At 36.6% G+C, this 27,613-nt stretch overlaps 1 protein-coding gene across 7 annotated transcripts in view; it reads right to left on the bottom strand.

The window, feature by feature from the left end:
- The window catches only part of WDR72 (WD repeat domain 72), a 243,348-nt gene that overhangs the window by 166,975 nt on the left and 48,760 nt on the right, over positions 1-27,613 (bottom strand). For all 7 annotated transcript variants that reach the window (XM_077127950.1, XM_077127948.1, XM_077127947.1 and 4 more), the window contains 4 exons: positions 25,350-25,491; positions 23,582-23,827; positions 19,855-20,075; positions 17,139-17,334 (listed from right to left, as the gene is read on the bottom strand). In XM_077127950.1, the coding sequence (XP_076984065.1) occupies positions 17,139-17,334; positions 19,855-20,075; positions 23,582-23,827; positions 25,350-25,491 (805 nt within the window). The remainder of the gene's footprint in view (positions 1-17,138; positions 17,335-19,854; positions 20,076-23,581; positions 23,828-25,349; positions 25,492-27,613) is intronic.

Genomic DNA, 27,613 nt, shown 5'->3' on the forward strand with positions numbered 1-27,613 from the left:
TTAGAATGAAGATAGCCCAAATAACCCAGAAGAATGGGAGAAAGATCAAAGGTGATGGTGGAACTCTACCGAGAACGGAGGGTTTAACAAATGAGTATGACTGCTGAATCATTATATTGATATTTCTTTTCGTCTCCAATGTCTTGGAGCAGCTAGTAGTAAAAACCTAAAATTGTGGAATTGTAACCCTTACCAAACCCTGAAATCTGTTCTACAACCAATTGTTGTGCTGTGCTTTGAAATTTATTGCTTTTTTGTATATATGTTATATTTCAGAACAAAAAGAAAGTTGATTGTGAAGATGAATGCAGTTATATGATGATACTGTAAACCACTGATTGTACAGTTTGGATGATTACATGGTCCATGAATATAAAACACGATTTCTCCATTCAAATCACTGTCTTGTTTCTTGTTCCTGAGTGGGATCTTGATGGATGCACTATGATAAATCACTTCTAATGCAGAATGGCCTCTCAAATATATCTCCAAAGGTAACTGAATTTACCTAACTTCAAGAATATAATTAAATTTTTAGAGGGACTCTATAACACAAACTTAACCAAGCAGGGGATGTTGGTATATGATCTTATATGACCATAAGGAATCTCCACCAGGTGTTGCCTCTGCAATTCTAACAAGCTACCTTTGCCAAGAGTATAGTCACTCCTTCACGACATTAAAAAAAATAACAAAAACTGGAAGTTTACAGAATTGTTTTGATCTAACTTCCAATTTGAGAAGTATTCCAAAGTGAACTCAAGATAATCAGAATTCTTCCTGTGCTGTGCTACATCAAAACTATGAGGTAATGTACTTCTCCTTCTCATTTGAACAAGACTGTACATGACAAGAAAAGATGTAGAGATACATGTGAGTAAAATATTTTTGAAAGCTATTCCATTTCCTTTCTCAAAGCAGATGCTATGCAAAAAGAAAATAAAGCCATACTATCTACTCAAAGCAAAATCTTCATTATATAAAATGCTTTCTAGTAAATGTTTTGCATTTTTATCTATTACTCATTTTGTTAAGGTGAGTTTTGTTACAGTTTCTCAAAATTGATATATAGCTATATAATATGTGCATTAGAGAATGGAACCAGTCATAAGGAAAAAGATTAGAATAATTAACATTCAGATAGAAGGTGAAGGAAGATGAAGTAGTTAACACTGATCCAAAAGAGCCTATTTCACAAAAAAGCCAATGTACAAAAATGTAAGCAGCAGCCCAGCTCCTCCTCGCAGAGACCAAGGCCCATAGTGACAATATCTTCACTTGGGCAAGTTATTTAATCTTCGTGTTCCTCAGTTTCCTCATCTGCAGAATGGGGATAACAATAGTTCTCACCTCAGTTATTAAGTGGACTGAGTAGATATTTTTAAAGCATAGATGTTTTCTGGCATACAGTGAATGCTGCACTGCATATGTGCTTTGTAAATAAGTCAATAGGACCTTTCTCACCTGGGCTTCACTGGCTGCTAAGTAGCATTTCTCAGATTCGCTGTCCTGGTTAACAAGAGATAGCTGTGCCTTCCTTCTGACACACAACAGGGGTTTCTACTCAGCCCATGTGGGAGGTTAACAAATGTCTTCTGCTCTGTGGTTCCAAGTTTACTGGGCATAAGGACAGTGTGGAACCCAATGCCTTCTCCTCAACCACCCTTGCCTCTCAGGCTAGGTTATGATCAAAATAAGGGTAGGCGTATGTATAGGGCTCCTCAGTAAACTAGAATGAGTCTGGCATAAAAGGATGCTACATAAATATTTCCTAATGCATTATATGACACCCACAAGCTGGCTAATAATCTTTTTTTAAGTTGCGATTAAATTCAAACTCCACTTTTTTAAAACTTAATTTTATTTAAAAAATATTTCCATTGAGGTATCTTCACACACATATAGTCCAACACAATCAATGGCTCACAACATCATCACATAGTTGTTTATTCATCACCATGGTCACAAACCTCTTGACCTACAAGTCATATTCCTGCCTTGCTTATTTCTGTTTTTTTTCCCATCATTTACCCCTTGCTCACTATCTCCCCTTGCTCACAAATTCTATCTTTTTTTTTTTAATTCCCTTGAAAACAAACGAATCCTTTCTTGCTAGCTCCATCCCATCCTTGAGGAATTAGCTTAAAATCTGACCTCCTCAAAGAGGCTTTTCTAAAGATTTCTCTCCATCTTTCATAGTTTTCTATCTCAGCTATATTCCTTTTCTTTATAGTATTTACCCCCATTTATATACTATATTTTATTTGCTTGCTTAGATTCAAGGCTATCATTCTACCACATGCCAAACACTTTGTGAGCAAGTGTACATTCTTTGTCTTAGTGCAAAGGAGGGCTTGATAAATGTTCACTAAATGAAAAAATGAAATCGTTCCCTTTCCTTGAAGGCAGTGGAAGGAGGGTGCCATAAAAACATAAGAAGATGTGAGGGTCTCAGTGTCACAGAAGTTCATGCCAAACTACATACCTCTTATAAACTTAGACCTTTCAACACAGTAGAAACCAACACCTGGAAAAGCAGCACACACATGCCCAACGCTTGTACAGTCTCAGTTATACTGACAGGGCATCCCTGATCCTCCCAAGAATTTGGAATTGGAAGCAGCAAGTCAAGTCCCTGAACGTGACAGGTTCTTTTGACCTGTAGAGTAGCCATCTCTGGCTCAGCGGACTAAGGAGCAGAATATGCCAGTCTACAGAGAAAAAAGAATGGAAAAAATGCACAGAAACCCAGAAATAGGCAGTGGAGGAAGAAGGACAGAGAGACGGAGGGAGAGTAATAGGGAGATAGGGAGAAGGGAGGAGGTACAGAAGAGGAGAAGAGATAAAGAGCTAGAAATGACAGATGATATAGAGGCAGAGAAAAGGAGGAGGAGGTAAAGGAGAAAGAGGAGAGAAGGAGCCTTTCAATTTTCCAATTTCTGTTTCTAGTCCCTTCCATTGGACTGGATATGTTACTGACACTGGAGACTCTGAAATACATCCCTGAGTCCTTACAATAACTGCCCCTTTCTGATACAGTCAACTTTACTTGGCTTCTAATGCTTGCTAGCTACCTAAAGGGCCTTAATTAAGACAGGGCAGAAGAGTTGTTGCTATGCTGAAAATGCCAAGTTTGAGGACATTTTACATAGAGCAGCAAAATTAGCAGTTGAAGCGTACAGAGTTCCAGATAGAGATCAGAATAGAGAGATAAAAGCTTAAGCATCACCAGCAGGCAGGTGAGGATTAAATTCCAATGCAACAATGCTACCTCCAAGAAAACTGGGAGTGGGATGTGCAAAGACACCAGCACAGCACCTTCAGCAGCTTCTTCATTAAAAAGGAAAGGAGAGGAGAAAGATTGCAGGCCTGCTGTAAATCAGTATGTTAATAAAACACAGTTGTATTTTAATGCCTTAGGTTTGTCAATATTTATAGGCACCTACACTTTTTCTGTTCATTTATTTGTTTTGTTTATAAATAGGGCCAATAATTACTCTGTGATGTGCCTGTTACAAAATCTGATTTTGAAGTCTTAAAGCAAGACACGTGTACCATGCAGGATGCTGTCTTCAATTGTGGTAGAGAAGCTAGACAGAAAATAAAGAGAATATTTTTAGGTGATATAATATGCTTTATAGATGTCATTAGACTTGAAATTCTACACAACAAGAAGAAGGTATAACAGTCTACATTTAATTCCCTTCCAAAGAATTGTTCTTTAATTCTTGCTCCCTTGATTTTATCCTTCTTATAAAGTTTCCATACTTTAAATATTTGCTGTCTTCTGCTTAAACACATTTTTCAGCTCCACTTAATATCTGCTTTTCAACAATAAGAAAAATTATCATAGCCTACAATCAATGGATGAATAGCTTTAAAGTATATATTTAAAACCCCTAGTCAGATAAAACTTCTTTCTACAAATGAATCCCTAAGTCTGGGGAAAAAGGAATAGCTACTATTCCAATAGGTAAAGAAATGGTTAAAAAAGAAATTGCTGTCATTTAATGAATCCAGCTGCAAATGAACAAGAGTAAATTAAAATTAAAAACATCGCCCAGATGGATTAATATTTCATCATATTGTATATAAATGTCTCATTTATTTAAAAATTATACATGAATAAATTTGAGGCAGAAATTGATTTATTATAATTCACGGTGCTTTTCCTCAGAAGACACTGTAGAAATAGCAGGACTGCAGGAGCAAAAACATCTCCTAACCCACCTAGTTCACATATATTATAGACCAAAAAATTTGTTTCATGGAAAAGGAAACATTTTCAATTATATATTCTGCTTACTATGGGATTGTTGAAAACCATCAGGATTTGGTAAATAATTCATACTGTACAAAATGTGTTCTAAAAATTATTAATAATACATATGTAGTATTTACATTAAAAAACTTAATTGTAAGATACATTACAGATTATAGATTAGGTCTTTCCACATCAGGCAGCATTTTCTAACTTAATCCACCACAATATTGGGCAGTGATGAAGAGCACCGTTAGATTTCAAAAGTGGTTCTATCTAAAACAGAACAAGATTTCTTAAAAAAACAGTCTCACCACCCAGTTGCTAGCCAAATTCATAAAATCAAGTTTCGACCAAATCTGACTGCCATCAAAGTCCATGTACCCAGGCCTCTGATCATCGAGTCCGTTGTGAGATTTATCGCTGGTCTTCAGTTCCGCATGAAGTTCATTGCCTTGCCCGCAGAAGTGTATGGAGAGGGACCTAGGGCCCCTTTTGGAACAAAGCCAATTCACAGTTACTGCATCTTACTCCAGAAACCATGCAATTGAAGGGGTTTCTGACAAGGAACAGGAGACCCTGGATGTAACAAACTTAGCTAACCAGAAAAGAACAGAAGGGTAGGGAAAGGGAATGAATCTGAATACTACGTAAGGCATAAAAAGTCCCCAATTACTTTGCTCCTAAGTATAGTTGAATATGCTGACTGTAGCTTTAAAATAGACCACTGAGGACTTGGCTCATGTGTGCTATACACAGGACTTAACATGATAACAAAATTGTGATTGGTTTTGTATCACCCTTTAAACCTCAAGGATACACAAAATGTATTTTTAAAAGTCTTTGACCCCCATGACCTTGACCCTGCTCTGTGCCACAGCCTCCAGCTTATTCAGAACAAGGTGGGGACTTATCATCTGGGCCCCACTCACCTTCACCCCTAATTCTCACCTCAAAGGAAAACCAGGATAAAGGTCAGGTATGTGGAAGAGGAGGGAGGAGACAGGAAGAGAAAAGAAGGATTTAAACACATAGAAGTTTAAATTACTCAGATTACAAGGATAAAGGGTTACAAATGATGAAACAAAATTGAAACTAGGGATTTCTTGATAAGGAATTTATTTATGAAATACTCCTTGTTCTTAAACATGCACTGACAACATAGAATCTGCTATGATTAAATTTTAATTTTTAATCTCATGCTAAAACTAAATACAGTATACAACCAACCGAAAGGATATTTACAGAAAAGTGTTTCAGCGGCAAGATGTGAAACATATTTATGTTTAAGTTAAATACTTATATTTATATAATCTATTATCTACAAAACATTAAAGTTCTGTTTCTAAGTATCACAAAATGCCATTCATTCTGTATTTGGATTTTTTACACCAGTTATGCTTATTTTGTCATTTAAAAATATTTCAAAAATAGATTTTTCCTCATTCTCTTAATTGAAATCATGTACATCGCTATGGGATACAATAACCTTGAAAAGTCTTTTTTTCTTTTTTTTTTTTTGGTGCATGGTCCATGCACTACTTGTGTACCCAACCTTAAAAAGATTTGAGTCTACCATTTATTCACCTCCAGTGTCAATTAATTTAATAAGGTCAATATCACTCTGAGTTGACCTACAATTTTGCCTGTGGAGGGTGGAACAGTACTAGAGAAGGAAAAATTGGAGTAGGGTTTCCTGAATGAGGTGCTGGATAAGAGATGAAATCATATGGAGTTTGTTTTTTTTACAAACAGGGATGGAAATGGGAGGACAAAAACATTTAAACTGCAATTAATTTTCTTTTGAGACATAACAGTGGTTTGCCTTAGGCAGATAATAGGTGGCCAAAGTTCCAGCCAGCATTTCAGAGCTTATTTTGAAAGGAGCAAAGTACAATTTACCCTTATTATCATCCTGGTTCCCCAGTGCCAATTGTTAAATTCCGTACACATGCCTGCACCCAGTGAGTCTCTCCCATCCATCCCCTCCAACTCCATGAGTGAGCCAGCCATGGAGACCTGCAGAAACCACCCTACCTGAAGACCAATGTGATAAGCAGAATTCTAAGAATGATCACCAGTGACCCACACCCTTGTATGGCACAATTCCCTAGAAATTTAACAGGACATCATTACCATGATTATATAAAGTTACAAGACAAAAGGAATTTTGCTGATGTCAAATTACTGAGCAATTAGCCTTAAGATAGGTAGATTATTCAGGTGCAGGCCTAATTAGCTTAGCACTTTCAAAAAGCAGAGTTTTCTCCGGCTGGTGGTAGAAGTGGAAGTCACAGGTTTGAATACAAGAAGGATTCAATGCTATGCTGCTGGGCTTTGAAGTGGAGGAGGCTAAGTGCAATGATCAGACAATAGCCTCTAGGAGCTGAGAACAACTCTGAGAAAGGGTCTTAATGCTGTACAATGGTGTTAGATTTATACCACAAACAGCAGAGACTGCCATATTCAGGACTGGATTTAAAGTAGGAAATGTTTGGCTGGCAAAATGGAGATGAGAACTGAAGAAAGAAAGAGCTGAAGAAAGAAAGAGATCAATTGGTAAAGTAATCAGGGAAAATATTCAGTAGTTCATATAAATTATGATGACAACCCCAATACACTGAACCCTAAAATGTTTTACTTTTAAATGTTTTAAATATTTTTGATACCTTTGATACTTCTGGAGTTTACAAAATAAATTCAGCATATAGTTTAGTTTACAAACGGATCCAAGTTCATCACTAGATACTGTTGATAGAATTGGGGCTAAGATACAGTAACAACCTCTCATATTATTGATTAGGACTTTCACTGAATGGCCATATAAGTGTCCTATAGAGCCACAGGTCTTTGGTGAACTCTTCTCTACTCTTTAGAACCATTTCCTTTTTCTTCTATTTTGACCAGAATATTCTACCCTAGCCTGTCTCACCAACATCACCATTTCTATAGCTTATAATCTCTATGGCCATTTCTGGCTGGTTTGTATCTAGTGCTATATATCTTATACCCTGGAAGGAGTCTGGTAGAATATAGGTAGGTTTCCTGACATCAGTCATTGCCCAAACCTAATTCCAAATTGGAACCCAACCTGCCTCTCCTCCCTACTGCCACCTCCTGCCTGGTAAAGATCCCAGGAAGGCTAGAAGTGGATGTTATGCCACCGTGGGCCACACTCCACCTCTCAGGATGCATAGGTGGTGTTAACAGCACCTATGATGATAAGAGAGTCAAAAAAATAGATAGGATAAAGACAAAAGTGCATTGAGAAATAAAAAAGCAAGGACAAATATTGAGAAAGCATGCAGAAGTAGGACAACCTGAGAAAGAGTGCCAATGGCCATCAGGAGAAGGCAGTATCATGTAAGGCTGAGAGTGGAGAGAGAGAGAGAAGGGAATTGTGTGACTGCTGACAAGTCGAGTATCTGAGACCCAGCGAATGGCAACTGATATTGGCAGTAAGGTAAACTCAAACAGAACAGTTCTACTGAAATAGTGCAGACAGAAGCCAGGTTAAAAATGGGTTATATGAATTGGAGGCAAAAAACAAAGAAAAGAATATAGACGACATTTAGTAGAAAAGTATTGATTACTTTCATGATAATAGCAGAGAAAAATAATAGATTCCTCCAATCACTTATGAAAAACAATTGAATCACAAAGTTTTAAAATCAGGGTTTTCCATATTTTGGACAGAAAACATAATGCATATATGCATATTATGTATCACCCCCAAGAGGGTCTAGCCTAGCATATGACAATCAAACATGTTTATGTATTTGCAGATAAAACAAGAGAATGTCCATTTAGCGGAATAAACAATCTCATGTAAATTAAGTCTGGTTTGTTACCTTACCACAAACTAATGAAAAATATAAAACAAAACTTCTCATCAGAGTTTTTTTGATCTCTAAATTGTGGCTAAGGAAATGTAGACCTGTATTTAAAAAAACTGGTAGCTAAGAAGTCAGAGCTAACTTAAAGAGAGATTGTCTGGGCTAACATGATGCTCAGTTTTCTAAAATATAGGATATCAGATCATACATTTAATTTGTCCTTATATCTATATAGGTAATGCTTAATCATTCAATTCTATGCTCCCAGTTTGGCTGATTATTTTGTCTATGTCATTTCCTGTGGAAAACCATTGATGAGAGATAGTTTTGCTAACACATCAATCTTGGGAAAACTATCCTGTTCGCAAAAAAAAAAAAAAAAATTTCTTAAAAAAACAACAGGCAAATAAAAGGGAACATATAACAATGTGATTTGCCAGCTAGAGTTAGATATGATTCTCCTGGAAATAAGAACAATGTGAGAAATTAAGGATAATATCCAGAGCAAATCATGGGTTCAAAGTGAATTCTTTTTTATCAAATCTTTTTATTCTAGTTGTCTTCCTGAAATCTCAACGCATACATTTTCTCAATTAAAAAAACTATGAGCAGAAAAAGAAAAAAAAAACTGAGCATCAAGTACAACTCACATGCAACTTAAAATTACACATTGCTTTCTGCTCAGATGATGGACTGTAAGTCCCTCAGGACATAACATTGGCATCTTGCATCCCTTGGTGGACCTGCTGATGCTCTGATGCTTCTAAAGGGACGAAACAGTCCCCATGTTCTTCTCAGCACACGTAAAGTGAAAAGTGAAAGGAATCTGCTTGTACTTAAATGTGAAAACGACTGCAGAAAATCATGGGGTAGTCCATACCCAGGACTTATTGACAAGGCTGAGATTAACAACCACCATTGTTTGTAGCACACAGGATAACATCTGACAACATTCCCACAGTCAAATTCTCTGCTCACCATTCCCAAGCCAAGGACTTGACCTTTGAATTTGTTTTCACCTGGTTTACCCCCTGAAACATAAAAGACCTTTCCCGTCAAATCCTAACAAGTAAGTTAATGGTAGAAGTTGGATATTATTGATATACTCAAATGAATCAAGTACATCCAGTATCCTTTATCTCTCAAACAAATCAGAAAACCCACGTTCCCAGAGAATAACAATCATTACAGTCGACTGAATCTTGCTTTTCCAATCGCTCCTGTGGCAGCTGGCTCCTGGGAAGCTGCTAGGGAATTGAAAGGAGGCAGCATGAAGAGGGGCAGATGGCTTCTTTGGGTTTATTTCTACTAAACACTGCAGCTGTGAAACCCACTAAGCATCCAAATGTCCATAAAAAAGGGGGCCTAACCGAGAAGGATCCCTAAAGCACCCATCCTGATACGTTCCTCTTTCTGCAGCTATAGAATAGGCCCCTGCGAATATTAAATGCAGACACCACACAAACGAATCCAGCCAGCAAAAATCCAGATGCCCAACAGATGACAGGATCAGCTAAAGCTCGTTAGAGCTCATATTTTCTTTACCGAAGGAAAATCCAGGATGATTTCAACTGCGAAAGGACCCGATAAAGGCAATGAAGGGTGGGATTTAATTGGTGAAAGTATTTTAAGAGCAGAAAATATTTATTTTTATCATGGGAATGAAACTGTATTGATTTTCATATTTATTTCTGAGTATACAGAGGGTCCTAAAGACATCTGCAAAAAACACAATAATATGCCTAATGTATATCAAGATGCCAGGAGATCAGAAAAAGATGGAATTGAATAAGACCTAAATTAAAATAGATGCACAGGGACACAAATAACTGTGTATGTTTAATTGCATAAAATGTAGAATTTCAAAGATAATCCATGGTTATCTAAAAACAACAGAGAAGCATGTTCATTTTAAGTGTAATGAAATAGTAAAAATGTAAATAATTGTTCAAATATTTATACAAATACAGGCTGACAAAGAAAAAAAATCCAAATTTGGGAAAAGAAAATTACTTGTGCTTGTTTTGTCAATAGCCTTTCAATGTAGTAAATGGATTTTAAAAGGCACAGAAGAAACTAGTCTATGCAGATCGTTTTTTCCTGGATTTTACTACATCATCTTTGGAATTTCCTCACTTTGAAAAGTGTATAAAATTATACACTTATACAAGAGTTCAAAATACTTATTAGTACATTTGGGCACTTAAGTATAGTCCATATTCCACTTCCTTATCTATTGTTCTATATTTTTTCAAATTGTTTCAGCCATACAAGTTTTCCACGTTTATACTGCATGCTCTTTAAGGGACAAGGCCACATGTGATGCTTCTAGTATCCTTTGCAGTGGTATGTATTTCACTGAAGCAAGAAATAATTGTTGAGCGCAACTAGAATGGAAAGAGGGAGAGAAAAAGGAAGAAGACAGTGAAACCTCAAGTACAAACTGGCATGGTAATATGATGGATTTATATTAAATAAGAGTTAAAATTAATTCAATACTATGCACCACTTAGATATGGTAAGTGAGTCTTGGAGGCATGAAAGCTTCACTGAGGTAATACAGATTTTAAGGGGTAGAACAAGACCTCAAACCCAGGTAGTCCGACTCTTGGGCTCATGGTCGTAAATACTCTATCCCTTACTCAAGAGATTAATCTTTGACAATATTGAAAATCTTTAAAAGCTAAACTGCAGATAAACGTCATCTACACAAACGTGCACATTTGCATGCACAAGATCAAAATACAGCATGAATCAAAATGGCAAATTATAGTGCAGCTGTAATAACCATGGCCAAGAAGGAAGAAATAAAGATTCCAAAAATTGGCAGGAAGGGCTGCAGTAAACCAAAAATATATGTTGAGTAATAACATCAGTAATTATTATAATAAAGAAGAAAAGGGCTTGGGAAAGGTGATATAGGAAAAAGCACACCCTGTACTTTAATGTATCCTATTTTTCTTTTCTAAAAACAATCATCCCAAGAGGGTTCCGTTATTATCTACCACAACAGAATAATGTGGCTCCGAGAAAATGACACGCTGGAAGGTCTATTATCAGCTGGCTGCTGCATACCCAAAACCTACCTTTAGCATGTATATAATGAAAGTTGCTGCATGCTGGCTGTGCCGACAAGGCAGTCGACAAGAGGTAAGTTTACCCCTATATCTACAAAGTGGTGACCCTGATGAGAAAACCAAGTAAAATTGTCCCTCAGAATGATACAGTTGGTAACTAGTGTAATTTTTAAAATTTTATTTTATATGTCTACTTGCACTAGACACTATAAATGTACTATAAAAGAGAGTGACTCATAAGATTCGTGGAGTGGAAGATTACTTCTCCATGTAGTGACCTCGTGTGATATCTTAGTGTGGCAAAGTAAAAATCTAACCACACGATTCTATTGGGGTAAATATGACTGCATATTTCTGGGAAACTGGGGCCTGCACAGACCCCGTATATTTCTCACCCTAAACAGTTAAAGCAAACTCAAATCTATAGCAGAACATTAAACACTGGATATATTCTAAACATATGGACTATTAGCTATTGGTTGAAAAACATCATCTTATCTTTCTTAATAGTTTTGTGGTCTTTGTAAAACTATGTTCTCTGAGACTATGGAAGAAGAAGGACTTTATTTACACAGTGTCATTGTGGACAGAATAATTTTCTAGCGAGCTATAGCCAATTCCAATACGAAAAGAAATGAACAGAAAATGTAACACTTGTGGTGAAAATAACTCTGAAATGAATTATCTTATCCATCCTCTTATCTTCTTGCTGTAGAAGTCAAGTTCTCTGCTCAAGGTCACAAAGATTTTATCATCTGAGTAAGACCTGGAAGGAATTGACAAAAATAGACTCTCATGGGCCAAGTTTTCCCAGTCCTCGGCCCAAGACTTCAGCCTCCTTGAGGTCCATGCCCTGAGCTGTTTCTAAGATTTCCCCAGGTCCAGAATGCACCCTGGATATACCACCAGTAAGCATTCGTCTCCTGGAGCCCGGCGGTACCCAGTCAGGAAAGAGCCCCGCAGCTGCCATGGCCTCTGAAGAGCTTCCTGAACACGGGAAATGCTTTCAGCGTCTTTTGGCAACCGTCTCCTTATGAGCACAGGAAGCAGAGCCCTGAGCAGTGAGTGAGACTAAGCTTTTGCTTCTCATCCCTTCCTGTCAGCTGTTGCTTCTCGTATCAGAGTGCCTGCCACGAACAGCCTCGCCACTTGTAATTTGCTGTTTCTAATCTGTCATCTGAGAAATCAGATGACCAGAGCTGTTAGAACTGTGCGTAAATTAAGAGCCAAGCTCTGAGAGATAGCTAGAGACCTTCTCCTGCAAGAGAGCACATGGCAGGTTTCCTGGCAGCCATTTCTTTTATTCTCTGAGGTTTTCTTATCTAATTCCTTGCTTGATGGCCTCAAAAAGCTGACCCGCATCTGCAAGGGGTGTTCTTGTGGTACAGCGCACTTAGGAAAACATTAGAATTAAAGAAGGCAGTGTATCTTCTAACACAGGTGCCAATGTCCAGCCTGGGGAAATTCAGGCTGGACACACAAACCCTCTCTATGTCCCATTTCCTCATGAATAAAATGGGTATAGTCATACCCACCCTGCTTACCACAAAGAGACAGTGAGATATAATGAATTAAAAAATATAAACTGCTGTAGGAATGAGTTATTGTGAAAATAATAGCCTTTAAATAGAACTAATATTAATCTCAGAGGTCTACAAACTATAGCCTGCTGGCCAAATCCAGTCAGCTGCCTGTTTTTGTAAAGAAAGTTTTATTGGAACAAAACTTTACCTATTCCTTTGTCTACTGTCCGTGGCTTCCTTGGCATAATGAAGAGTTGCCACAGAAACCATGTGGTCCACAAAGCTGAGAATAATTACCATCTGACTGTGAGGGTTTGAAGCTATTATGTACCCCAGAAAAGCCATGTTTTAATCCTGATCCAATCTTGTGGAGGCCCCTGTTTCTTTTCATCCAGATTCAATACTGTAGGGCATAAACTTTTGATTAGATTGTTTCTGCAGAGATGTGGTGCCCCATTATGAGTGTGATCTTTTGATAGATGGAGATGTGACTCCACCCAGTCAGGGTGGGGTCTTGATTAGTTTACTGGCATCCTTTTAAAGGGGAAACACTTTGAAGAAACCTCAGAGCTGACACAGGTATAGATGCTTGGAGAACAGCTGCTTCTGAACTGACAGAGACATGGGCAGAGCCCAGCAGATGCCACCATGTGCCTTCCCGTGAGACGTTAAGCAGGGCAGAACTCAGAGTTATGTCCAGGAGGAGCTAAGTGAAGGCCCACAGATGCTCAGAGAGGAAACTATCACAACAGAAGCTGGATGCAACTGGGAACAAGGACCAGCCGATGTCAGCCACGTGCCTTCCCAGCTGACACAGGTGCTCTGAACAGCATCAGCCTCTCTTGAATGAAGGTCACAGCTTGTCGGTGCCTTAATCTGGACATTTTCACAGCCTTAGAACTGTAAACTTGTAATTTATTAAATTCCCTTTATAAAAACAGCTCCATTTCTGATATATTGCATTCTGGCAACTTAAACTGAAACACTGACCCTTTATATTTAAAGTTTTTCTGATCTATCCTACCAAGAAATGTTTCATTTGAAAGCAACTACTGTTCACTTCTCTTCACCCCGACACACACACACCAACCCATATTTCACAACATGGTTCATAAGCTTAACAGAAGATCCTGAGTAATAACAGTAGTTTATATTAACACACAAGAAATTTATTAAACAAATTTTCTGCTATGTAAATCCAATACTGTGGACAGAAAAGTCCACATTTAATTTAATTATTAATTATTAAATTAAATTCTTAAAAGAAAAAATAATTCAGCACTGAGATTTATTTCTGGTGGGAATTTTAGGGGAAAAAAAAAATCAGTATTCCATTATCCCTATTGTGCCTCGTAGCACTGGGAGAACAAAGCTGCCCAGAGTTGTCAGTGCCATACACACTGTGGGAGCTCAAATATTAATCAAAATGACATCTCCAATGCTTTTCCTTCCTAATCAGGCCTAAACATCATGGGACATCCAGCAGATCAATAAGCAAAACTGGATGCCCTCATCACTCCCAACCTGGCAATGCTGCATTTTTAGCCAGCAGACAAGGACCCTCAGTGTCTCATAAATATTTCTCTACTCTGGTTGTTTGCCTGTGCAATGACATGAGTGTGCCCACCTCTAGTCCCACCCTATACTCTGGCACACGAACTCTGCCATCTGTCACAGAAAGAAGCACCCACTGCAATTTCAAGATAAAATGGGCATCGAGGAAGAGAGCTCTAGAACATGCTTGTGCAATCTGACAAAGAGACTCATAATCAAAGCAAGAATAAGCTGATACAGAGCATTTGTGAAAAATTAAAGAGGTCCCATGTCCTATCCACCATACCTGGGGGTGGGTGGCAAAGGGAATGATCCCATAATTTGCCTTCCTCCCAGCCTTCCACTAAGACAATCTTTTGGCACAGCTGAGAATTAATCATGCTTAAGCCCCTTCCCCTGCCTTTTCTTTTGAGGCCCCTTTCCCCAAAATTCCTATCCTGCTGACACTTCCAATTTTCTTCCTAGGTACTCTAGAGTTGCTCAAAGGGCTCAAAGATCTTAGTGTAAATTTAAGCCTTGTGTATGTATTTATAGGAAGCAGAATGCTGGAAAAGTGGAGCAAAAAAAATGCATCTGTTCCTCCAAGGAACAAAGTTTGAACTCTAAGAACACAGCTATACGCAAAGCCAAAAGGCAGAAGTCCATGAAAAATTGGTTGCAGTAAAAAAATGCACAGACCTATACCTGAGGAGGTACGAATTGTCCTGTGAACTCCAGAAACCCAGAAACCCTAGGGGCCATTAGGAAGAGAAAGCTAAGGATCTATACTCAGGTATCTGCAATCGAAGAGCTAACAACGCTGGCTAATGTTAAGACAAACTCACTTAACCCAATCTACCGAGGCCCAAAAACATTTGGGTTAGTGCGTAAATTGTTGGTGCGTTCATTCGTTCGTTTATTCATTCATTCATTCATTCATATGCTAGGCACATCTCTAAGAGATTTTCTCAGTCTACTCAATCGGTTCTCAACTGGAGTTTTTCTCCTAACGTTATGAAAATATAAATGGAAAAACTTCCTGATCCCAGATTTTTTTCCACCTTTACAGGAAAAGGACAGAATAGGAATCAAATAAAGCAAGCATGATGGAAGCATCTTAACCAATTGAAATGGGCCTGGTAATAAAAAAGTTGCTTAGCTCATTAAATGTCCAGCAAAATTGGAATTGCAAAGGTTGATGGCAACTCCCACAGGAAAGCCGATGCCAGACACAAAACTAAAAGGAAAAATTGTAGTGAGGAGAGCTTGGCCGTCAGTCACCTCCAAAGGGTACTGTGGGGCTCAGGTGAGGTGGCCAGTGGGGCGGTGCTTTGAAGCAGTAGAGGTCTGTCTGCTCTCTTTTCCTTTCCACTCTATCAAAAAGTACATAAAAAGGTGCTTAGCCTGAAAAAATGGCTTCTAATGGGGCGATGGGAACATGAACATTTGGAAATGCCCAGATACTTCTTAAGTCTGCTGGACTGTATTCTGCAGGCAAAATATGTTAGGAAATCAAATGTTCACAACTGAAATTGATGCAGTTATATACATATATATGTACCTGTATTTTATAAGAGTTTTCACAAAAAGAGGTCAAGATTTTGATGCAATCCTTGAAAATAACGTTTTGAATCATATTTACCTATTACTGAGGCACTGCTTACAAGCCTCAAAGGTATCACCTCATTGAATCCTAACAGGAAGACAATATCATTACTTCCATTTTATAGATGAGGAAATTGATATGCAGAGAGGCACCCAGCTATCCCAGTATCTGCATTTCTAACCATTATATTCAACTGCCTTTCAGACTGGCAGATCATCTAAAAATTCCAAAACTCTCTCAGTTTTGTGTATATCATGCAAAGGACAATGGTGACCCTCATATTGGCTCCGGCATTTATAAGCTGTTATCACATATTTAATTAACGTCTCAGAGCTGCAGATTCCTCATGAATAAAATGGGAAATAACACCTCTCCTACCTACCTCAGATGTTGTGACCATCGAATGAAAAAATGAACATGAAAGCCCTTCAAAGCTGTAAAGAAAGTTGCACATGTAAGGCGGTAATGCACTGCATACCCAATACCCCAGTATGCTGCAATCAACAGTAACAAATGAAAGTCAAATGGATAGAAAACAGCAATTATTTTGGTGAAGCATGACACTAAACTGTAACAGTATAAACTATCCAGTCTGTTAATAACACCCAACATAAAACCACCACTGATTAATCAATAAAAATTCATGCAAGAGTTCACTGAATGTACTCATAAGTGAACTCTGGATTCATATTCATTAATTACCTTGTCTTATTTGATATGTTTCCAGCATTTACCTGAAATATGTTGGTCTCAATCTTCAATTATGCAGTGAAATTGTTTTAAAAACTTTGAAGTCCAAACTGCACATTCTCTACCATACGATATCAAAAGTTCAACTGAGCCACTCAGTTTTCTATTTCCCTGACTCAACTTTCTGGAGTTTTGTAATTAATTACATTCCATTATTACTGATCATCAATTAGCTCAAAATGTTGCTGAGATGGTAAAGATACTGAAGAAAGCAGAATTTAATGATAAACTGAGACTGGTAGGACACTAAATTTCTCTCTTGTTAATAATTAAAGTTGATAACTTAGGTTTTTATTTATAGCTTCCAGAAATATCTGCTCATTCCTGTGTAGTGCCCTGTCAGCTAATCGTCAGTTGGTCAGGATCTGACTTAGTGGTCATTGTGTTTTATTTTCTACATATGTCTTCAATTAAAACCATTAAATGTAGCCCAACCAAAGGTTAAAGCAAATGAGGTCATCACCATTTCTTCTTTGAACCTGCCTCCCTCCCCCCAAATGTTGTGGTGTCATAAATATACAAAGGATGAAAAGGAGTAAAATTTCAGTTTACCTGTTTCAATTTCCCAGATGTAAACAGAGTCATCTGCACATCCAACAATTAAAAAATTATCAACAGGGCGCCATTTTATCATCGTTACAGGGAAAAGGTGCTTCCGGGCACGCAGGAGACACCTCTTTCCCTCAAGATGGAGCAGTGCCACAGAATGGTCGCTGCACACACAGCAAATTATCTGATCACCTCTCACCTGTGAAGAAAACAACATTCTTCTGCAAGTAAATAGCCAAATGCCTTCTTTGTTGTTAAATCAGATATTTGTCCCTAGTAAAATTAAAAATTTTTGTTCGGAACCCCATTTACAGAACGACAATTCTGATTTCTACAGCACTTCTCTACCTAACACTCCAACCAAGGAGCTTTAAACACTAAGCAAATCTGAAAACTCCACAACTATTGGGAAGGTCAAGAACCCCCCCCCCCAAAAAGGAAAATTCCAGGCCAAATTTACTTTTAAGATAAACACAGGGTTTGACCATCACTCAGCAAATTCAGGCAGAGAGACAGGCATCGGGAATAATGCAAAATAAAACATCCCCAGAACTAATTTGTTCCCAGAAAAAGAAGCTATTTAGAGACAGAAGCTTAGGTCCAAGGGTATCATGAGCAGATATTTTCCACTTAGAGCCTCAAATTGTGATTTGGTGCCGTTCCCAGAGCTATACACTTTCTAATTCAAACAGGAAATCAGTGCAGACACAATCTAAAAAAGGTAAGTGTTAGATAGTTCCAACTGAATGCACAGCCTCAAAGACACAGGGCACAAAGTATCCTTAAGCTGTTTTAAAAAATAGTCAGCATATGCTTACCTTGAACAGAGTTTAGGACAATGATTTTCCACACTGGGCGCTGCTGAGGTGGATCTGAGAGAAGTTTACAGGACAGCTTTGTCCCTCACAATGAGAGCCAGCTATTAGTCAAGCCATTACTGGGGGTGGGTGGTGGGGAGGGGAATAGGGTAGTGTCTCTTCTATCCAACCTATTTCTTTTCTAACCACCAGACCATGTGAAGATGCCTACCTTCTATAAGCCAGAACATCAGCTCCTATGTTTTAAATAGGTATAGAGGCTCCTTGAGACTCTCCCAGTGTCTATCATTAACCTCTCTCTGTGAGGCACTGAGGAACATGCTATCTTTCCTAATTTTTTTTAAAGAGACTATAGAAAAGCTGAGAAACATTTACAAAGTGGTAAGTGTGACAGATCTGGAGACTAGATTTGTAGAAGGGGACAAATATGACTGTCTACTTCCCTAGAGAACATCTTCATTCTCAGTTTCTAGACAGGACAACCTGATGTGTTTCAGGAACCTCCTACAAGAGCACATAGAGACACACAAATGCATATCCTAAGTCCAGGAATGGGCATACACTCATTATCCACACTAGGCCAATCAGATTCTGTTTGCTAGGAATTTTAAATTGTGACACAAGAAGAAGTCATGGGGGGGAAGCACGAGGATAGAGCAATCACAGAAAAGCAGATACTAGGGATAAAAAGACTTGAAGAGTAACTTGGTTTCTCGATTCATAGCTCAAGTTCCATTATGTCCCTTTTGTGGTGTTCTGTCTTGGATGGTTCATACTCTTTCAATACAATCTCTTTTTATTTAACTTGGTTTGGATGGGTTTTTGAACCTTACATTTAAATCCTCTATGACTTAGGTCGACAGCTAGAGCCTACCCCAAGCAGGACAGGAGCTGATATGGACTAGGGTCCTGGAAATGGGAGTTAAAATACGATTTGAAAAGAAGGAGAAGAAAAAGAGGAACCTTAGGAATGAAAAAGAACCTTAGGCATGTCAAGGTATACCAAATCAAGTTTAAAAACAAAATCAGTTAACTTTGTTTTGCTTAATCATTTGGGTGGCTGAAATATTGCTTTTACTATGTCTTACTGGGAAAAAATATATAAGCATCCTCTGATTTGACTTTGAATACAATTTTTTATATTACTATGGAGAATCTTTTTTTTTTTTTTTTGTATGGGCAGGTACCAGGAATCAAACCCAGCATGGCAAGCAAGAACTCGGTCACTGAGCTACCGTGCCCTACCCTGGAGAAGTAATTTTTTTATAAGCCAGATAATTACTTACAGACCCATTTTATGTTGACCATGTCCCTTTTTTTCCAAGGGAAACTCAAGAGTTGGCTGTTCATATTTTAATAGAGATATCAGTTCAGCTTGGAAAGTGAATTTAAGTTGACATTTCATGGAAAAATTATACTTAAAATTTAGTTTTCATTTTGCCCAGCACCAGATAGGTGCTCATAAATTTTTTAATACTCATTATTTGCTAAATAAATGAATAACAAGAAAAAACGGATTTAAGGAAAAGAAAATGTAACTATGCGTCAATTCCATAAGAGAAAACTGCTGAAGGCAAAAGTTAATTTCTAATCTATAGATTCCCATATTGTTTGTATTGTTTTTACATTGAGTATCTGTCACTTTTATAATAATAATAAAAAGATAATTCCATGAAAAATTACAATTCTATAACCAGGGGCATAATAAAAAGCATATAAAAAGATTAGAAAGGAATATATAAAAATCATAATCATCCAGTTGTATTACGGACAGGTACACAGAATGGTTTTTTCTTTCCTATGAGAATATGGGCCATTTTTCCTTCTGTTTTCTAGACTTTCTGTTATGTTGCATAACTTTCAGATTTATGTTTTATGTTTTATTCTTTGTCTTAACTTACTTTAAAATTCTCTGGTGACATCAAAAGACTTGTTACTGGACCAGCTTCTAAAAAGAATTTATGTAAAATTTCTTCAGTAAAGATATTCCAGAAGATGACACACGAGTCCTGGTCCCCAGACAACATCCAACTTTGATCTAATTTTGAAGAGAGACCATGTGGGTAGAGTAATGAAGTAACGCTATGGTAATGGCCTTTAAGAACTTTGTGAGGGAGGGAATCTGGAAAACAACAAAACACCAAATAATTATAAAAAATTATTTTTATGCAGAAAATGGTCTTGAGATTTTCTTTTATAATTTTTATTTAAGAAAACTACATACAATTTTCACTAAGAAAATTAATGAGGATCCCTTGGATCATCTCAAAAGCAAGTGCCTCATCATAAACCAGATCATAGTTTTGATTAAACACTAAAGCTGGGTGGTGCGACAGTGGCTCTGTGGGCAGAGTTCTTGCCTGCCATGTTGGAGACCTGGGTTCGATTCCCAGTGCCTGCCCATGTTAATTAAAAAAAAAAAAAAAAAAACCACTAAAGCTGGTTGTTCAAAGGCTGTTCATTCTTTAATGACATCAGCAAGTTTCTAATTCCAAGGTCATAAAATAGCAAACACTTGTAAGAGGGAACAATTCAAACATTTTGCCTCCAAAAATATGAGCTCAGAATATTATTGCTTCTTTTTAAATTAGTATGACCAAGGCTAGTATAAGGAAAAGCAAAGTTTTACAGGACTATTTATTGTTTGAAAGATATTAGAGAATACCTCATTCCACCCCCTCATTTCACTGATAATGTATCTGAGGCTCAGAGAGGTTAAGTAACTTGCTTTCATGTGTAAAATCACAGCGGAATGTTTAAGAGCATGGCTTTGCTATTAAACAAATCTGACTTAGTTCTTCTGATTCTATTTACTAAATCTGATACCATGGGCAAGCTGCTTTTTCCCTCTAAACACAGGTACAGAGCTGAAAAACTGGAATAATATTCTTTATTTCTTGCAATTCTCTTGTGGAATAAATAAAATAATACCTATATTTCCTTAGCATTGTTCCTCATACTTGGTAGGCACATGGGTATTTTATACAAAAGATGTACTAAAACCTAAGTCTACTGACTTAGTCATTACTCCTTTCACTAAGCATGCTGCTTTTTCCTTAATCATTAGCTAAATCTAAAAAATACTGAGAATATCAAAGACCACAAATTCTTTATTCAAATTGAAAAATGAATCCCAAAGCATCATCATACTTTAGTTACTTCTGCTCCAACATGCATAGAAAACCATGATGCATGTTAATTCACAAACTACTGGTTGAATGTAGTGTTCTATTTTCTGAATATTAAGATGAATCTGCCTAGACAAAAAATAAGGTCTAAATTTTTTTCTCTAACTTTTTTTTTTTGAAACTGGTCATATAATTTTCCTTATTTACTATGTTAATATGGTGAATTCATGAATTGATTCAATTAAATTTTAAGCCAGCATTTTCCATCTGAAATAAACTCAGCTTTAACTTGAAGAATTATCCTTTTTATTTATCATTGGATCAGATTAGCTAAGATTTTGTTTAGGATTTTTGCATCTCTTTTCCTAAAAGAGATTTGCCTATAAATTTTACTATCTTGTAAAGTCCTCCTCAGGTTTGGACTTTATTATTCTAGCCTCATAAAAGGGTTTTAAGCATATCCTCTTTTTCTGCTCTCTGGAAGAGTTTTATCTAAGATTTGTGCTATTTCTTGTTTCATTTTTATTGGTATTTCCAATGACTCATTCTTTGACTTATTGATATTCAATTGTTATATATTTGTTTTCTATGCCATTGACTTCTGCTGTTATCTTTATTATTTCCTTTGGGTTTATTTTGCTGTTCACTTTCTAGCTTCTTGAGATGGATTTTTATATCATTGATTATTTTAGCCTTTATTTTCTAATATATGCATTTTAAATGCCATAAATTTCCCTTTGCACACTAGTTTAGCTACAACTCATAAGTTTTGATCTGTCATGTTCACATTATCACTCATTTCAAAATGGATCTTTAGGAAATAAACCCCTACTTTCCAAGCGTTTGGAGATTTTATCATTGTCTTTTTATTATTTATATCCAACTTAATTCTGCTGTGTTCAGAGACTTTAACTCTGAATGATTTCAGTCCTTTTACATTAGTTGAGACTTGCTTTATGCCCAGGATATGATGTATTTTTATAAATTTTTATGTGCCCTTGAATAGAATGCGAATTCTATATCACTGAATAGCATGTTCTCTATATATCAGTTCAGTGATGTTGGTTAATCATATTGTTAAAATTTTCTATGTTCTTACTGAGAATGACCATTAGTGACTCTTTTTATGATTACGGACTTTTCTACTATTTCTTTAAGGTCTTTCAATTTTTGGTTTAAATATTTCAAAACTATGTTGTTAAATGATTCAATTATAGTTTTGTTCTATTTTCCTGGATGATTGATCTTTTATCATTGTGAAATGTTTCTCTTAAGCTCTAGTAGTGTTTCTTGCCTTAAAATCTACCTTATTTGACATCTACACCAGTGTTCTTTAGTTAGATTTTGCATTTCCTCTAACTTTTAACAGCAGTCATTATTTAGCTCTATACCAGTAAATTTCCTTACCATGATTCATTGTCATTCACTCCCCTACTTCAATCAATAAGTCAGTAATATTTAATAATTAGCCAAGGTAAGCTGAGTACAATGTAACAAAACAATTTTAATTAAGAGTTTATCTCTATTCTTAAGGACTTTACAATCTAAGAGGATCCACACAATAGAAAATGGCATATACCTTTTTTTCAATCACCTCCTCTATTTTCTTCCCTTATATAAGACAACTTACTGTATAACAATCTTTATTTAATGGTTATTAGCTATGGCAATATACAAAGATATATAAAAACACATATACATTTGATTAACAAAAAGATAAAAAATGAAACAAAAGAATACCAATTTTCCTCCTGATTGGCAAAGATTAAAATATTTCATAGGACACAAAGTTGACAAGATTTAGGGAAAAGGACATTCTCAGAGGCTGTTAGTGGACATGTATGTATATTGATATCAGCTCTCTGAAGAAAACTTTAGATATATTTTCAAAATTAAAAATACATGCAAACTTTGATCCTGTAATTCTACATCTGGGAATTAATATTGCAGATATACCGAAATATATGGGCAAAGATTGTTAATTCTGCCTTATTCACAGTGACCAAAGACGAGAAAAACCTAACACTTTATAGATTTTTTAAAGTTAAATTTTGATTATTATTAATAATTTAAAATGAATTTATAAAGAATGAGTTCCAAGATATTGTATTATGATTTTTTTAAAGAAGTTTCAGTAAAGTTTGTATAGTATGTGCCAATTTGTGTAACATAATTAAAAGAATGTATACTGCTATGCTGCTATGTGCTTGAATATGCATGGAAAATTTCAAGAAGGGAATAAAGAAAGTTAATGTTATCATCAGTTGCCTTTGGTAAAGGGGACTGGAAGATCAAGGAAGGAGAGAAACATTCTTCAGTTTATGTTCTACTTGAATTCTTAAAAAAACATATGTTTGTTTTACTTTTAAATTTAAAAATGTACAAATTTATCAGCAAATGCAAGCCATTTTTTTTAAGTTTCTGCAATCTTCTTTAACACAGTTTGATGAAGCTGAAGCTTAGATAAATTAAGTGACTAGGGTCATAAAAATTCAACAACCTTTTAATAAAGAATCGCCTTCTAGGAGTCCTGCTTTGGCAGCATTCAAAGCCTGTGTAATGAAAATTCTTCCATCTTCACAGCCACATATTAGCTTATCAAGACCTGGAACATACTCTGATGAAGTGACTACTGCAGTCCCTGCCCCATCTTTACATTCAGACAGATGGTCAATAATACTTTGTGACATGGTGTGATGTTTATCAAAATTATCTTGAAGAGTCCAGGTGGTAGTTATTGGTATCTCTAAAAGGAAAAAAGATGCAAAAATGGAAAATTTGGTTTACTAACACATAATAGATACAGAAAATACTATCAAGCTTTCTTTTCATCCTAAGTGTGGTCTATAAGCAGAAGAACCCTCCTGCCATCCATTGTCTTCACTCAAAATGTGATTGTACCGGTACTAATAGGTGTGCATTAGCACACTTATTTTAGATTTAGGCCACCTGAAAAGAACTGAGAAATTCTTGTGTTGTAAAGTGGTGGACCAATCTCATTTGCCTTAGCATGTTTAGAGGGAAAACTGGGTGTGTCAATTAATCCGGTGAGGTAAATGGAAGAAATGTATTCTTTAAATGTCAAAAATCTGAGTATCTCAAAAACATACTAAGCCCCAGGCTTGATCTGTGACAATCAATAACTTTGGCCATCATTTGATATAACTGACCTCCCAAGCGTTTCAACTGGGCCTCAGGTAGGCTCAGAAAGTAAGAGAGGCTTGTCATGCAAGAATGAAGAAGGCAGCTTAAAGTCACCCTGCCTCTCTATGGGAGAGCATGTCACTGACCGTGCCATGGACATGCCACAGTGACTGTGAAAACTTCTACCACCAATCTTAGAATAGGACCAAGAGTTGTCATAGATTTCCATATAAAATTGGTTAGAGCCTTAATTCTGCTTTGAGGTGGAGAAGATGCAGGAGAAACTCTACAGCCATCATCAGGCAGCCTCAAGAATGGTATAATTTTTAACTCATAAAACTGAACTTATAAGAAAATTTTCTACATGCCATACCAAGTTCTATTTCTTGACCATTTCTTATTAATCTAGGTCTCACTGTGAAAACATTTTGGACAGGGAAACTAAAAGTCATACAGTAAACTTTTTAACTAATGGGAAGTTGTGCTTAGAAGTTCAAATAATAAAGATCTTATTTCTGCTGTGCCCTCAAACAGTGAAGACTCACTGATGACTCAATGATTTTGGAATAAAGGAAAAAACAGTTACCACTGGATTCCTCAATTTGATGGTTCTCCATGATAATTGTTAATTATTTCAGTTTTGTAATCCAAGAAAAATTTAAATAAGCAAATGTTAAATTATATGGACAATTGCTAAGTGTTTTAGTGCCCAAATTTATATTTGTGTCTGTAGTTTCAAACAACTGTCATAAAACCCAATGGAGAAATGGACTGAAAAGGAGTACAAGGTATTCACATAATAAATTTAAAAATATGAATACTGTGTATCAGCCTATCCCATACTTGTATCGCTGGCATTCATTTCATTTCAATAAAACATGACTTGTTATGTTAAATTGCTGTTAACTTGAATTATATTGATTGCATTGTTGTTTAAGATTTATAAGCATCTTATTTAAACTAATATGTTTCCACATTTTAGGCAACATTATATTAAAAATAATATAATGTATAGTGTATACAAGAAATTTTTTTTCCCTGTTTGTAGTTACTCAATGTAGAGGAACCCTGAATTAATTATAAACTAATTCTCAGTAGACATGTGGTTAGGAATGCAAACATACCTCTCGGAGAACCATCAAACTTGGATACAGGAACATCAGGGATGTGCCACAAAGTAATTCTCCCTGAGTCTTCTCCAGAGAAAAGTATCTTATAAAAAGGCTCTTTCCTTTCATTCATGTAGCCCATAACAAAGTGAAGGCTCTGGTCAGAAACAAAGAGGTAACTTTTATGTAGGACAAATATCAAACTATAAAGATTAGATGGCAAGCCACTGTTTTTTAAATGGAGGACTTAAAAGTTGAGCTAACTCTTTTCAATTTATTTTCCAGTTGTCTCAAAATTTCCAAGTAAATTAAATGTAATAATCTTTGAATTCGGACAAAAAAAACCACACTTTATAAAACAAGAAGCAAAGCCACCAGCTATACTTCCAAGAGTTAATAAGAATATCCTTTTTTTGAACATGTTCTATGTACATATTATCTATGCCACCAGGGAGTTTGCATGTATTTGGTTAAATAATCCTCACAATATTCCTGTGAAGTTGCTACTATTATTATCTTCATTTTACAGACAAGTAACCTGAGAGTGAAGAGGTTGATGTGTCCCAGGTGATACAGACAGCAAGGAATGAGCTGGGGTTTGAGTCCAGTAATTCTGACTCAAGAACCATGTCTTCATGGCAATGCTCCACTGCCCACCAGGAAGGCCTGGTTTCTTTAAAGGCCCTTTCACTTCCAATTGTCCATTCAAATATCAACAACTAATATTTGTATGCTAATTTTGAGTTGTTAATATGCTTACACTTTCTGTTGACCAGGAGCATTTTTCAGGTTCAGCACAATTGATTTCAAATTTCCTAAGTGATCACGAGGAAAAATGATTCCATAATTTACAATTTTGTTGAAGAAAAGTGTGACTGTTGGGCACCAGTGATTGGAAAAAAATGCTTTCACCAGTGAGAGCGTAGGATCCGCTGAGCACCACCATGGAGGGTCGCTGGTTTTTGGGCAGGCAAGCATATAAAGATATGCACAAGAGATCGAAATGATTATGTGATTAGAAAAACATCTTTCGATGTACAAATACAAGGTGCCCTGAAAAGAAAGTCAACTGCTGTGCCAGAATTAACGAAATCTAAGAAAGTGCTTGCTCCTAGTCTGAACATACATGTTTTAAGATCAGCATTTAGATACATTAATGGAAAGATTCTATAATGTTTCTCTAGGGAATATTAAAGATCAAAATATTGCTACATTTAATCCTTACAATGTTATGAAATAAGTAAATATTGTTATTATCCCTGTCATGGAGATGAGGAAACTAAGACGAGAGGACAAGAAACCAGTCCAACTACTTAACCAAGATGGTCCCAAGAAATGAGGCTACTCAAAAGGGAAAACAATGAAGTCAATTACCTGGATAAATCTTTTCCTTTCCCGTTTTTCTTCTTTCTTTTTTTGAGATTCGGAAGGCACTTTGGGGTCTTACAGGTCTCATGGCCATTATTTGATAGTTGTTAGAAATGGTGTGGATAAAATTTGATTGAATTGGCTTATTGAACTCTCCCAGACTTTGAGGAATCATAGGCTTTATTAGTTGAACTCCTTCACTATTTTAATATGAAAATAAAGCCCCTGAGAGGCTGCGGGTCACTGAGGTTGATACCAGCACATCCCCTCCCTCCCAGCCTAGGGTGCTGCCTACTCAGCTAATACTCTGGGTTGCTGCTTCTCCCTCTCCAGCACTGTCCACACAGCCACTCCCGACTTGGGGATACCCATTCCTTGAACCCTCTGTTTTCCTTCTTCCCTGTACAGCAGAAAACCCCCTTATAGCCTCTTACTCATCACAGGGAGAACCCAGTACTCATCACAGGGAGAATCCACCCCCCTTGAAGTAATAAAATATTGTGGTTAAGAGTGAAGTTCCTTTCTGAGTCTAACTGCTGTTTTCAAATCCTGGTTTTATCACATTCGATCTCTTGTGCATATCTTTATATGCTTGCCTGCCCAAAAACCAGCGACCCTCCATGGTGGTGCTGAGCGGATCCTACGCTCCTCACTGGTGAAAGCATTTTTTTCCAATCACTGGTGCCCAACAGTCACTCTATTTAAACTCTATTTAAAGAGCTAGTTACTGAATTTAGGCAATTTTCTTAAACTGCATGCATTTCGTTTTCCCTAACTGTAAAAGAGGGCTAATAAAAACACATGGTATTCTTGTGAAGATTAATGAGATGATAAGTGTAAGTGCTAAGAATGGTGTCTGGCATTTAGTACATATACAGTAAATAATAACTATTACTATAATCCTTTTCTCA

Source organism: Tamandua tetradactyla, chromosome 14, assembly GCF_023851605.1.
Source record: "Tamandua tetradactyla isolate mTamTet1 chromosome 14, mTamTet1.pri, whole genome shotgun sequence".
Lineage (NCBI taxonomy): Eukaryota > Metazoa > Chordata > Mammalia > Pilosa > Myrmecophagidae > Tamandua > Tamandua tetradactyla.